This window comes from Chelmon rostratus, chromosome 18 (genome assembly GCF_017976325.1).
Source record: "Chelmon rostratus isolate fCheRos1 chromosome 18, fCheRos1.pri, whole genome shotgun sequence".
Taxonomy (NCBI): Eukaryota; Metazoa; Chordata; class Actinopteri; order Chaetodontiformes; family Chaetodontidae; genus Chelmon; species Chelmon rostratus.
The window spans coordinates 6,246,021-6,260,929 of NC_055675.1; the positions used below are offsets into that span (position 1 = coordinate 6,246,021).

Sequence of the window (14,909 nt, forward strand, 5' to 3'; positions counted from 1 at the left end):
AATTTTATTTTAAAGGTTCAATCAGTAGTTTTCGATAAAAACATTGATTTTAAGTAGTTCAGCCTTTTGTCTTTTTTACTATCTTTTATATTTCTTTTCTTTTTAAATATTTTCTTAGACACGATGACAGCAGCCATGAAGAGACATATGAGACATTTCATGTACATGAAACCAAAATCAAAAACATCTTATGCTCCACTAAACTGTATGCATTGGACTAACTTCAAAAAGTTTAAATTACTGAAATCATACCTTTAAGTCTATGATTTCCAGTTAAGATTCCAAAGGTGCCTGAATGGGTAAAGACTTCATGGTCCAAACTCAGTACAATAGCACACCGTATGTTGTTTTGATGAAGTGTTTCTTTTTAACTTTATTAAATCCATTTTAATTAACATTACATTATTGCACATTTTTGCTGACTATTGTTCATGTGGGCCATAAATAGAGAAGACAAAGAAGCAAACTGTCAGCTGATTCCTGTATTTTCAACAAGACAAAAAGTTTATTGTGTCATGAAGATGAACAGAAGAACCAGCATGGTTAATCCCATCTAGAACATGTTAACACTTGTCGGTTGAAACAAAGACAAACTTAACAAGAAAAGGTAGACATTGATTTATGGCTTTAGGGACAGGGTACCATCCTCAGTACTGCACAAGGCCATGATCTTGGTACACAACAACACAGAGGATAAAGCTGCAGAAATAATACAGTCTTAATTTTGTTGCTGGACAAAAGCTTGACTATCACCATGCGCTGCATGGATCTCAGGGTCCTCGTATTAACAAAGACAATTTAATTGGCTTGGTTGTCCCCCCCTCCTCTGTCACTCTCATGCACATGATAAATCAATGGTTATGCTCGCAATATTGACAGCATCTCACCCATCCTAATGAAGTCATTAAGATAATTACCTAATTGTTCAGGGCTGTCACTATTTGTGTATCTAATCCCTCCGGACAGACATGCTTGTATAGGAGCAAAGCCATTGTTTAACAGCACTGACTTTAACTGGACTCAAATTCAATGTCAGCATTCTTATTTTGTATTGTATTGTGTATTATATTGCATATGTTACACAATGTATAAAATGTATGATATATAAATCACTACTAGTTCCTTTCAAATGTCACCCTAGTAATAAGGAAAAGACATCCACTTTCATTTATCCTCTGACTTGCTCACAGTGTAGTCACACATTCATCAGATCTTTACCCAGCTACCAGGTTTACACACCTGTCAGCAGTAAAATAGCCACCTGTGAAGTTTAGTCCTGCTAAGTCATGAATGGAGTGGCCACCTCTGTAGCACAGCAGTATCAACCACTGTCAAATCACATGTGATTGTTCCATTAGAGCGTGTTTCAAACTGTTTCCTACTCAGTTTGATTCAACAGCGGTGTCAGTAACTCTCTGGGAGTTGTCGTGACTCAGAAAAAAAGCTTTAACAAAGAGCCTTTGTATGTCTGCATCTGTCCGAGTCTCACACACACACACACATACACACACATTTGTGCAAGCACGCACACACACAAACAGACAAGAACACACAGGCATTTGTTCCAAGCTGTAAGTATCTGTGTAGGCACAGCTTCTCTGACATATTCTCTGATACTCTATTAGGCTATTTTGTGTGTGCGCTTCAGTGTGTGATTTTGTGTGGGTAGCGTGCATGTGCCTGAACACCGGCGATGGCAAAGCAACATCTTTGCAGTTGGTGTGTCCGAGTATTCTGTCTCAGGTTAGATTTCTCCAAAGCAAAGAGTGGAGGCTGCCAGATTCAAGTTATTTTTGTCAGCTTTATCATTCTGTGTGTGATTTCAGAGTCTGTGGTATTTTCTGCCTCGCTGCTGTTAATGAGTTGACTTGCTGAATTGGTAGCTGACATCTATTGATGATCATAAAATATTACCATGTAGGGTAAACACATAAAGACAAAGCAGACTTTGATTCACGTCCTTAGTGCTTTACACAGTCTTGAATATGGAAGAGTAGAGCAATTAAGTACATTCAAAAGGACTGTGTGATGGATGAATCAAAGCTGCAGCGATAGACTGCTCTCTGAGCCCTGCCCACTCACACAGCACATACCCACTACAGTGATAAGGAGGCCAGATTTAACACTCAAAAAAATTTTTAAGAAAAACAAAAGCAGGCTTCTCATTTCTTGCCAGTGACTGTCGATTTTGCAGGCTGAATGAAAGATGTAATTGGTAGATTTTAACAGCTGCAGCTAGCAAGCTAATTAAGCTAACGTAAGCTCAGTGAGTTGTTTGAAAATGCTGTCCCCAGCTGACTTCTTAATGTTTGCAGCATCGTAAAATACGATAACGTTGTATGTAATTCTACTTCAGGGCTACACATATATATTGTTTTAAAAGACTGAGGCTAAAGCTGCATGGCTGGGTGCTAGCGTTAGCCTAAACTCTGATAGCATCCAGGACTGGCTTCCACACACTCAGGATATAACTAACATAATACTACACAGTGGATGTGATGGTGCTGGTGGAAGCTAATGATGTGGCATGCTAATGAATCAGCTTGCAGCAGCAATCTTGATTGGATAATTGATGTTTGGGGGAGGGGTTTAGCAAATGGCCAATTACATTGAGTTTCTTTCTTTTTATCCAAATATATTCTTCACTCTGCATATGGTTTTTAGTGCCACACACCATCTGGATCTCACCTCCTTCCTCTCAGTATGTGCTGTGAACTGAAAAGGAATTTTCAACACATGACTCACAGATATAGTATTCTTACAACCATTATAATCATCCTCAAAGCAACATGATGACGGTGGAGAAGAACATTAAAGCATTCTTAACGACTGCGTTGCAGATTCGCTTGCTTTTATCAAGGAAACGCTGAAGAAGGTTGTCTCTCCGCTCTCGCTCTCTGGACACTTAAGTCAGATATACCAAAGCACAGCAAGTGATGTCAGAAGTGGAGCCTGAAGGACTTCCACCCTGTAATTTCCTCTCCGGTGCATTTACAAAGAAAATGAAGGTGATTCTACTAGTATCTCCATACATCATGCATAATATTGTCCACAAGTCATCCTCCCTCTTGGCTGCTTTCACCGGAGTCAAGGCATGTTATAAGCAATCTCATCTTTCTGAGTGCTGTCCTATTCATTCACTGCGCTTGTTGTTAATCCAGACCACCGGAAAAATTATAAACCTAAAATTGCTAAGCAAAAATCAAATAATGAGCCCTGGAGTGACTTTTTCCACAGAATTTATGTAAATAACAACCACCTACAGGCCTGGATAACATCAGGGTGTGAAAATGTCTGCAGTGGTGCTTGGGTAATGTGCAACAAACCACCAAGTAAACAGCAGTCTCACATAATAGGTTTCACCTCAGAGTGGGATTCAGCATGAGATAAAGTCTGCTCGATGAGGTTTCATTTGAGGGGTTTTATCCTCTGTTTGTCATCAGAACAAATGAAAGCAGAGCCAAAGATGGAGGCTGTTGAATAGCATATAATGTGGCTGTGTCTGAGTCATGAATATTGTGAATGACAATGTCACTGATAGTCTAATTGTAAAATATGTATTCTGTATTGAACGTAAGTCAACGCACCATTCAATTATTCATGAATTGGGCTTCTCGAATGCAATAACTACTGTTAGACACAAAACCAAGAAACACCGACTTTATTAAAGCTATTTTTTCTCATTTATGTCCTTTTCAGTGACAGATACAGTAGAGTGGACATGAGTAGAGTCATAGTGAGTATTGTGAAGTATGTAAGATGAGTGGAAGTTGCAGTTAGGTGTGAAGTAGCATGTAGTGCATCAGGTCTTTAAGGCTTGGATACAAGGGCTCTAGGCAGGCTTTTTTATCACCATGGAAACTGAATTCCTCACGGGGTAACATTCCAGCACTGTGCGCAGTCCAGATGTGAGACTCCAGCAAACTATCATGCATCATTCATGTCGCCATGTTCTTGAGAGGAAATTGGGCTGAGAGGGTTTGATGCTAGGATGTAGCTGCTGGGGGTCAGCTTGCTTGCCGATGGGAAGGATGTATTACGTAGTGATAAATACAGTCTTTTGCACCACCCAAATATTCTTTCTTTTCAGGAAGGCAGCCAATTTGTCAGTCAATGGTCAATTTGTCCTTACTCATCTCATCCCCTCAGCCTTTTGAATCCTTTAAAAAGGACTCAGGCTGTTTCCCCCTATCTGTCCACACTAGTCTCTGCCAGCCGGTTGTTCATGATGCCAAGGGCGCCCACCCCTCCTGAGAATCCGTTCTGACGTGAACTGGAGCTGGACTGGCGCGGGTGCCCAATGGCCATCTCCGAAAGCTGCTTCTGCATAATAGCCAGATTCACCTGCAGGAGGAGAAAGAGACAGAGGAATCAACAGATGAGGACACTTTTGCTGTCTGTGTCTGGAGTTTGGAGAAGCGGTGAGTGCAGCCAGTGAAGCCTTAAGAAAACAAGCATTAATACAATGTGTTGGCGGCAGGCACATCTGATTTCACAGGTGTGATACAGGGCTACCAGATGGTGTTTTTTCCTCTCCTTAGGTGAGTCGATTTAAGTGAACAAAGACGACAGAAACTGAACAACTGTGACTGACAGAAAGCAGATATTTACTCTCTCACACACCAACCTTTCCCTTTCAATTTTCACTCCACAAAGCGATGTGTGGAGAATGTACACTGCTGATTTGTAATGCTGTTGTTCAGTCAATATTAAATCAAATGGAATGGATCTGTTTTACACAGAATTGTGTATTGAGTGAAGTGTATTTTTAGCCAAGCATCCACCACTTTGATCCAGACTGAAATATCACCGCTACTGGATGGATTTCCATGACATTTTGCACAGACATTCATAGCCCCCAGAGGTTGAAGCCTACTTACTTTGCTGACCCATTGACTTTCACTGTGATGCCACTTTGAGATTGATATTTTTCATTTTTTTGTGAAATGTTTGGCAAATATTTGATGAATTGACATGAAATTTGTCGCAGAACTTCATGTTCCCCTTGTACGAATTGTAATAACTCATCTAATATCATCATCAAGTCAAAATCTATATTTATACAATACTTATTTATGACCAAATACCTGCAAAAATAATGACATTCCCATCAGCCTCAGCTGTACGTATTGTTTGGATGTGATTAGCAAATGCTAGTGTGCGAACATGCTAAGCTAAGATGGTGAAGTGGTAAACAGTACTTACTTAGCATCAACATGTCATTCTGAACATCTTAGCATGCTGAATTTAGCACTTAGCTCAAAGCACAGCTGCTAGCATGGCTGTTGTGTCATTGTGACTAAAACAATGAGTCTTAGTGTACCTGCACATTTGATCAACAATATCATGATCAGTTTTTGTCCCTGTGCACAGTGAATGAGGGGTATGAAGGAGATATTGGATGTGGAGTAGTGCTGATTTATCTTATCTTCTTAAACTTGAAATGACTGCAGCCGTTTAAGTGCTCAATGATGTGACCCCACTGTGTCCACACTCCAGTGTCATTATGTTGATCATGTTTATTTTTCTCAGGACCTGTCTGACCCTGGACTCATCTTCAGTGCCGGGACCACTGACCGAGGCTATATTATTTATGAAGATGACTCAGTGTTTGGAGAGAGGTTACTTGAATTAAATACGTTCTTCACAGCATAATACCAGCCCAACTCTACAGGCTGTAAGATCTACAGATCATCAATTTCCACCTGGAAATGAAAAGGTCAGTGTTTTAACTGCTGCCACAGCCCTTTTCGCTCACTGTCTTCTTCCTCTCTCCACAAGTACAACATGTACAAAGCAAAATGTCTCAGACTTTACAGGTCGCCTCTCAGAGTGAGTGTCCAGACAGACTAACTCAATATTCAGACTGATTCATACAATTCATTCATTCATATATTATTATATGTTACATAAATCGCTGAACAAATCAGTAGGGAGCTGTTCAGAGCTTTGGAACCAGGCTAGAGACAACATCCCATAGTCCGATAGTGAGACAGTTCACTCAAAACCACAGATGACAACCTGCTGGTGCCGTAAAAAAAACAAAAAACAGTGATGCATGAATGCTTTTACAAAACTTTGATCCACTCCACCAAGCAGAGTTGGGGGATATTTCACTGAAAACTGGCAACTAAATTTGTCATAATTAAATTTTGTGACAATAAAACACTTCTGTTCGGTTTGCCCATGCAGGCCTATAGCTATATTACACAGTGTGTTAGTAGGAACATGTTTTCTGTTGCTCCGTTCAGTTTGTGTGTCGATGGTTTTATGTTTTATGTTGCTTTAACACATTCGTGCTGTAGCATCACACCATACAGCCTACTGATTTTCTCAGTCAAGACCCTCAGGCTCTTTCATCAGAATGATCCAGAGTAGGGAGACAGCAATCCGAGGCAGCGTGAGCATGGTTTTGACATTCAACAGCTCGTGCTGTGTGTTTCTCATGTCTGAAAAGTAGGATCGCAATTAACAGAAATGTAGTATTCAGGGAAATTTTAAGCATCACATGTACAACACTGATTCCAAAAGAGGTGGGACGCTGTCTAAAACATAAATAAAAACACAGTGCCATCATGATACAAACTGTTTGTGTTTACTGAGAGTGGTTTTCTGAACTGTTCCTGATACACACACACACACACACACACGTTATTGTTCATAATGAGTTTCTGCATTGAGTATCGTGCAGAAAAACAGCAACACAGCATTACTGGTTGTGATGAGGGAGATGACTGAGAGCGGAGTCAATAAGGAGATAATGATGGCAGTAAACACGACTACATGCATGAGAGATTATTGACTGAATTTATGTCTGCTACTTATGTGAGCGCTCTAATCAAATTCCTCTTGGAGATGAGTGAATACCTTGCGTGTAACAACACACGTGATTTCATTAGATGGGCAGAATACCACACAAGCTGTCAGTCACAGCCTGCTCAGGCCCTGAAGCTCTCACCTTGTTGGCTGCTAGAAAATCCCTCATGGAGATCATCTCCCCAGACATCCGTCGCCCAGTGTCAGTCTCGCTCTCGTTGATGGCGTCTGTCTCGATCGAGGGGTCTCTGCGGGCACGCAGGTGACCCGGGGCCACCACATTCCGTCGGGGGTGCCGATGCGGGTGGTGACCCCTCCTGGGGAAACAGCAGCGGCAGGGGGCCTCGAGCCTCCTCAGCAGCCAGTTGAGGACCTGCTTGATGACGATGGAGATGACGTTGAAGAGGGAGTAGATGCAGCAGACGCCAGTCAGGATGAAGAAGAAGTTGCCCAGCCGATACGCGGCCGTGGCGTGGCCCTCGTAGACGACCCGCTGGCTGCTCACCATGTCTCCAAAACCTATGGTGCTGAAGGCCACAAAGCAGAAGTAGAGCGAGTCCAGGTAGCCCCAGCCCTCAGCTGCCGAGTACATGAGCGATGCACAGCAGGACACCAAGATGGCTGCCGCTCCTAGAATGAGCATGACGCAGTAGACCGAAGGCTTCCATCCAGCCAGGTCCTCTCCTTTTCCTCCTCCAACTCCCCCGGCTCCACTCGCTCTGTTTCCCTCCGAGACCCGCCGGCCGTTTTGCGGGAGCACGGCTTTGTTGTGGCGCCGCTCGTGGCAGGACTTGAGGACGACGGCGATGACGGTGATGACGCGCTCCAGGAAGAGGTTGAAGAAGAGGATGGTGGCTGCGCAGCCGAGCAGGCCGTAGAACATCAGGAAGACTTTTCCTCCGATGGTGGCAGGCGTGGTCATCCCAAACCCTGCATGCACACAGAAACATCAGAATAAGGAGAGATCGGCACACTAACGCTGATCGTATTCAAGATAAAACCTTTACTTGAAAACGGTTTAGTCACAGACAGACACACACACAAACACTGTGTATAAAGAAAGGATTTTTTTGTAAAGAGGATGAGTGCGGTCATTGCCTCCATCTGACGTAGCTTTTAAGCCAAACTCACATCCACTCGGTCATAAAGATGGCTAATTACTGATCTCTTCTTCTCAGTGAAATTTATACTCACGCAACTGCCTCAATCCACTGGGTTGCCATTGGTGACGTGCACGCCCTCTCTATCTCTCACTTTGAGAGCTGAGGTGTTTTCAGTCCGAGCACATCACTGCAATCAGTCCCAAAGTGTCGGTTAGTCTAACATACATCACCGTCCTCCCCGTAGTTATCTGGCAACTTAAAGACCCACTGGAGTCACTTCACGTCTCAATTTGATCTTTTTCTCTCGTTCTCGAGGGTTCGTGCCCATTCAGCTGGTTGTACCCGGAGGGGAGCTGAGATGCTGTTTGTGCGTGACTTCTCCTTTGTCTCTTGTGAACTGACAGATGAGCAAAACGGGAGTCAAAGTGAGAGGTCTCTCTATTGACTGCACCGACCTCAGCGATGCCTCTTTCTCACCCCTCATTTAACACCGAAGGCTCAACGAAGCATTCTCTGTCCGTCTGTTCCCCTTTTCCACTTTATTGCAGGCATAGCATTGTCCAAAAAATTCAATGCTTATCGTGGTTTTCGTGGTGTTTTTTGTGGTGCGATGAGCGGATTGCATACAGGTACAGCAGCTGTTCGTTCTTGCTTCACCAGAAGAACAAAGATAAATGTTACTGTATTTCGTGTCATGAAAAACATACTCTGCAGCATGACTAATTGCCACTGTGGCAGAGGCAGGCTTCTTGTGGAGGATTTGATTGCCTCCACATTCAAGTTCATTCTCAAGGTGCTAATTGGGCTGCAGTTTTCCGCGACAATAAAGCCAGATGAACTGGATTTTATAGACGTGTTTTTCTTTCCCTCTTGTTTCGTCAGCTCACCTAAATGCGATGTTGGTGAGTCATTCCACTTGGTCAATAAAATGTGCATGACAGGAATGAGAGAAAAATAGTGTGCTGTGTCAGTATGACATCCGTGTCATGACATGATGTTAATGGGGAGCTCAGCTGTCCTGACTTCTTTCTCCCAGATGCAACCTCCCTCACTGAGGAAAAACACTGAGAGGAATACTTCGTCTTTTGGACAAGTACACGTAAACACTTTATGCTGAGAGTTGGATGACTCGACAGCCAGCAGCTGGTTAGCTTAGCACAAAAACTAGAAATGGGGAAACGGTTACCTTGGCTCTGTCTGAAGGTAACAAAATCCCCCTACCACCACTTCTAAAGCTCCCTAATTAGTAGCCATTAGGGTACTTTTCATGTAATTTTTGTTGCTGATGCACATAAATACTACAATACCCATGAGCCATGTTGCTCTGGGGAGGAAGCTATCAGGCCAAATTTGTGTAGTGAATTCTGCATCTTTGAATTTGTGAACAAAACACATCTGCATAGTAGCAAAATTGATCCAGTGTTCAAACATTGATTTCTGCAGTATATTGTGTTTCCAGTTTTCTTAACACCATGATCTTTAGCTTCCACCATTAGCGGCGTATGTAACAGAATTTGAGGCTGTGTGATTGGACGTGTCTTTGTGGGCGTGGTCAACTTTTACGCACACAGGCTTGTACCTTCGACTTTTTTCTCCTTTTTTATTTCCAAAGAACCAATTATTGACTAACACAGTTGTTAATCCTTTGTGCTGATGGATCAACCGGGAGAAATTGATGCCGATCCAAGCTGTAGTTCTCCAACTGTGAGCCCAAAAGTGAATTTACTTGGCTAGGCTATTTAACAGATACATGACAGTTCTAACGATCTTCTCATCTAACTCCCAGCATGCAAGACAATAAGCAGGCTTCCCAAAACGTCAAACTATTGCTTTAAGCTTGACAACAAACCCATCTTTGTACCATGTTATCATACGTTTCAATTATCACAATCCAAGAGTAACACGTTTTTGTGCAAACATGCATATGTTGTGACCGTGCATTACGCTGTCTGACGCACACACTCCTCTCCCTGAGGATGCAACATGATGGCATGTTTGTGAGGACATGTCCCTTCAGCTATATACTGTACATACCCCAAACACCAGAGTGAAACAAAACAAAGTGGCAAGTGTTACTTAACTGTTGACTTGACACAACTGGATTCAGAGCGACAGGCGGGATATTACTGCATACTTTATCTCTGCAGGAGGTTACAGCAGTGATGACATCAAATGATTTCCTGATGATGCATCTGTCATTTGCTCAGATCAGAGACAGGATGCAGCCTCAGTACGATTCTACATTAGTGCAGAGATTATTTACACTGTAACAACCTCCAACTGGGCCTTGTGGCAGTACAGTGTATGACTATGGAGCCATATGCTAAAGCATTTTGACTCTGCCTGCGTTTCTTATTTCATGTCACACGGAACAATGATTCTCCTTCTCTGAAGAGGCTACTTGAATGCTACTTGATGAAATATGGGATGAAGTCTTTACTACCGTCAGAGGTCTCAGGGAAGCTGCTACTATAGGAAAACAATTTCTTTCAGATAGCCATGTTGTAAATTGTCAGTGGCTTCAGGAATCAAGGGAGAATCATAGGCTCACCTCTCTTTAAAGCCACAGTTCACCAGAAAAATCTGTCTAAATGCACAGGGAATGACGCCGAAAGATGAGAGTACCTCATGATAAAACGTGTTCAGTTAAGAACCTGACACAGCCGGGTGCTTCATCGCCATAACTCTCCTGTAAAAATGGTGATGGCCTAAGCTGGTTGTCCAATCAGTGGCCTGTCAAACTGTCAATCATCATGAATCACCTCACGTCAGTCAAAGATGTTGAAATGGCACTAACCATCAGGTACTGAGAAGCAAAAAAAAACAGTACAAAAAAAAGTGTGCAACTATGAATCAGGGATGCTGACAAGAAAAGACCAACATTTTATCATCACTATGTGTGACAGTGCTGCCGCTGGAAAGGAGAGCTCAGTTTCTCTCTCTGTCTGCTGTACTCACGTCGATGCCTCCAGTGCTCTCAGACAGTCGTGGGTACAGCCAGTGCTGAAATGGAGAACTTGTCGTCAGGGACAAATCTTGCTCTGGAGCAGCCACTAAAGCACCCTTTTCCTCAGCCTAGTTTTGTTGAACTCAGTGAATCAAATCGCAAGCACTAAGTCGAGACTGAGAAATGTTGCACAGCTGGATGCTGCTCTAAAAATGACTTGAAGTGGATCTCTGGAACAGTAAATAAACATCCATGGGCAGATATGAGGATTTGACTTGAATAGATATTTCTCACAACAGAATTTGAATTCATCAAGCAAAAGCATTAATTATGGCTGCGTGGACCATCATTAATGCTGCTACAACAAGTCAGAAATGTGCATGGTATAAAAAGAAATTTGCATATGCTACCAGCTGGAAAGGAGGTTGTATCCAATGAGTTAAAGTTTAATTAAACCTAACCTGGCTTCTGACCCCCTCCGGATACACACTACCGGGAAGTAAAGACCAGTAGCTTGATAAATGGCCTTGAAACGGTAGAGTTTGTTAAGGAGTTTGCAAAAGAAGGAAGATGTGAGACGATTTGTAACACAGTGAATCACATCATAGGCAAATCAAAAAAGCTGTGATACCACACAAAGGCACACACAAACAAAGCAAACACACAGGCACACACACACAAGTTTATAAGTGATGGTGTCCACAGAGAGAGGTTTAATTGTGGGTTTTAAAATGTATATGTTTGATATGTATGATAGAGCTGACTGAGAAAATGCGCCTTTTGCACTGTTTTTAAATGTGTTTTCTCCACATCTCACCAATGGTTGATACCACAGTTCCCACGAAGTAAAAAGCGCCGGTGAAGTCCCATCGAGGTCTGATTGTGTCCACGCGGATACCCGCTACGTTCGCCTCCTCGTAGTTCCTGAGGAAGTTATTCAGGTCTTTCTTGCTCAGGTTGTACTTCTGGCTGAAATGCTCGAACCTCTGCGCCCAGCGCTCCTTCGCCTCTCGCTCCTTCGGCTGCTCCAGCGCCGAGAACACGGCGGCCCCGCAGAGGAGATAGATGATGATGAACAACGCCAGCAGCAGGAACCTCGCGTTATCCTCGTTTATTGGACCGGAGCCGCAGCAGCAGCCGCTCCTGCATGCCATTATGTTGCTGTTGTCTGCGTGGTGCAGCTGCAGTGGGGGACCTGTGGCATGGTGCTCTCGAACAAAACGCACAGTCCTCGGAAGAAACGTTGACGAGGTATTTTCTTTACGACAGATAGGTCCTGCGCAATACAGTTAGATTGTTCTTCGGGCAGGTAATAACGGAGTTGTCTAATGCTGCGGACTTGCCATTTCGCTCCTGAGCTTCTATGCGCAGTCCAAGTCCAAACCTTTCAGTCAAACGCGTCCCGTAACGGCTCCTCACTTCATCTCCACCGGCTTTGCGTTGCCAAGAGGCTCAGGGAGGTGCAGAGATCCGCGCAGGAACCTGTGGATGCAGCGAGTCGTGCTGTTGTGCTCTCCAGTCCTGCCTCTCCAAAGAGGTCCCCACCCCTGAGCGCGCGTTTTACGCACCGCGGACTGAGCACCAAGATACGGATGAACCCACAATCTCTGTCCATTCATCAGCGTATGCGAGGTCCATTTGGTCGGATCTGCTGAATTCCAGTTGTAATGTCACCGTTTCACCTTGTTAAAGGCACAATAAGAGACGAATCTGATAATGAGTCCCGAACTAGCCTGAAAATGTTCGCCCTGATCACAGCCTTGGAGGTTTGATTTTGACAATATAGAGCGCGTTTGCATAGTGAGATCAATATCTCTTGACCTTTCCGGGCTCTGATGAGGGATTCATGCTCCTGCCCCTGCTTACCCGGGGACGATGTGAGCAAATGTCACAACGGAACGACGGTTCGAAATAAATTATTCAGGATCGCAGGGACAACAAAGAGCTATTTCTGTAAAACTGGGAATTCACCAACATGATGGTGCGTCCACGACCCACTCAGACCTGTGGACAGAGCTGCAGTCTTTCTAGGTCACACTTTACTAAGTTGTCTTGATGTTTAGGATTACGACTGACTACGACTTATACTTATGGAGGACTCGAGTTCTAAACCATGTAGTTAACTCTTCTTTTGGAAATAACGCATAACGAATAAGTGCTTAATTTGCCCAAACTAGTCAACATACACAAGGGAGCCAAAAGTGTTAATCTGGCCAATTATTTAATATTAAAAATACAGAAGCCCAGAGGATATTATATTGTTATATTATATACGGTTCTTGTTAAATCCACAGTTCATGATTCTGCAGGTCGATCAATATGACATCTAACATTTAACACCCTCCTGCCTCTGCTAGCAGCTCATCAGCTGCCTGTGGTTGTTCCTGGCTGCTACAAGACAACACGATTTAAACAGATGGTTTGAACCAGATGTGGAAGCAGCCCTAACTTTTTTGGCCAGGCATGTAGTGAAAAGTTGCTTCGTGGTCCGCTCTGATAATTGAGGAAGTGATTCGTATATAAATCAGTTACAATTTGAATAAGGGAAAAGCGAATAAAGATAAAGACAATAACATGGGGTGGTTTTATTATAGGACAAGCACATTTACGAGAAACTAGACGGACACAAAACAAAAGTCTGAACAGAAAGGCAATATTCCTTTGAGCAACTGAGAGCATGACGGAAGGCAGATTTCATCAGGGTGGAACCAGTACAAGTTAGGAAGAGTTATTATAGCCATTAAAGAGGAGTACGCTGTTGATAAATACAATAAACACCTGATAAAATACACAACAGTGAAAGTAAACCATCTACTTGAATGTTTACCGACTCACAGCCTGATTACAGCCATTTCGTGACTGATTTTATAGACTGGGCCAAATCCATAACACACAGCAAGGAATTGATGTTTCCCTGGCATTTATTTGGAGATTAGTGTTGTTTGGTGTGCCTCTGCTATGGATCTGGAGTGGCTGTTTAAAGCTCTTCAGCAAGTGAGAAATGAACGTAGATGTGAGCAGGACACTGAGCCAAAATAGGAATAGTGTTGATTTTTACATTTAAAGGTTAAACAACACTGATAATCCTGCTGTGTTTCTACTCTATAACTCTTTAATTCAGGATTTCATGTTGATGAGCATCCAGTAGTCATACACTTACTATACTATGCTTTAGCTACACTATACTATCCCATGCTACACTATTCTCTACTACACTATTGTGTACTTATGGATGTACAACTGGTGAGAGTAGTGTTTTGCGTTTTACTCTTTTCTGGACTACTTAAAACATCCAGTACGGCACTGAGGGACTGTTTTGATACCACCGACTGGGAAGTGTTGTGCAGTCCACACAGGGGGGGCATCGGCAGTTTGACAACATGCATCTCCGACTACATTAACTTCTGTGTGGACAGCACTGTGCCTAGCAGGAAGGTGCGGTGTTTCCCAAATAACAAACCCCTGGTGTCCTCTGAACTGAAAGCCCTGTTGAATGAGAGGAAGAGGGGACAGAACTGAGGTGAAGAGGGTGCAGAGGGGGCTGAAAGGGGAGATTAGGTGAGGCAAAAACAACTACAGGAGGAAGCTGGAGGAGCACCTGCAGGAGAACACTAGAGAGGTTTGGAGAGGCCTGAAAACCATCTCAGGTCACAGCAGTGACAGCGGCATGAGCCCTGAATCTGGAGACCAGGAACGGGCAAATGAGCTGAATTTGTTTTTCAACAGGTTTGACTCTACTGCTGTTCCCTCCCCCACCCACAGTAGCCCAGACTAGACACCACTTCACTCCCCTCTACTCCACATCACAGACCACTGACCCCTCCCCCCAGCCTCTCCATAACAGCAGATCAGGTGAGGAAGGAGCTCAGGAGGATGAAGGCAAGGAAGGCTACTGGCCCTGATGGCATCAGCTCCAGACTGCTCAGGGACTGTGCAGATCAGCTCTGTGGGTGCATTTAACACATCTTTAATGTGACCCTCAGGCTGGAGAGAGTTCCAGCCCTGTGGAAAACCTCCTGTGTAGTTCCACTAAGATTGTGCGT

The 14,909-nt window shown here is 43.6% G+C and overlaps 1 protein-coding gene across 2 annotated transcripts; it reads right to left on the minus strand.

Moving 5' to 3' along the window:
• Positions 1-4,188: 4,188 nt before the first annotated feature.
• kcnk13b (potassium channel, subfamily K, member 13b) lies at positions 4,189-12,020 on the minus strand. 2 transcript variants are annotated; one of them, XM_041959238.1, is made up of 4 exons: positions 11,684-12,020; positions 7,531-7,746; positions 6,959-7,497; positions 4,189-4,344 (listed from the first exon to the last, which is right to left on the minus strand). In XM_041959238.1, exons 1-4 carry the CDS (start codon positions 12,018-12,020, stop codon positions 4,189-4,191), a joined length of 1,248 nt encoding a protein of 415 aa, XP_041815172.1. The 2 variants fall into 2 exon arrangements, with proteins under 2 accessions (XP_041815172.1, XP_041815171.1); XM_041959237.1 differs by having other exon boundaries at positions 6,959-7,746.
• Positions 12,021-14,909: the final 2,889 nt, after the last annotated feature.

What these genes read in the sequence shown, in the direction of transcription:
- kcnk13b (XM_041959237.1), bottom strand. Translation starts at nt 12,020, where the DNA reads ATGGCATGCAGGAGCGGCTGCTGCTGCGGCTCCGGTCCAATAAACGAG. An exon ending in AACTGTGGTATCAACCATTG is followed by an intron (nt 7,747 to 11,683) that starts GTGAGATGTGGA and finishes GTGTGCATGCAG; the next exon opens with GGTTTGGGATGACCACGCCT. An exon ending in ATTTTCTAGCAGCCAACAAG is followed by an intron (nt 4,345 to 6,958) that starts GTGAGAGCTTCA and finishes CTCCTCCTGCAG; the next exon opens with GTGAATCTGGCTATTATGCA.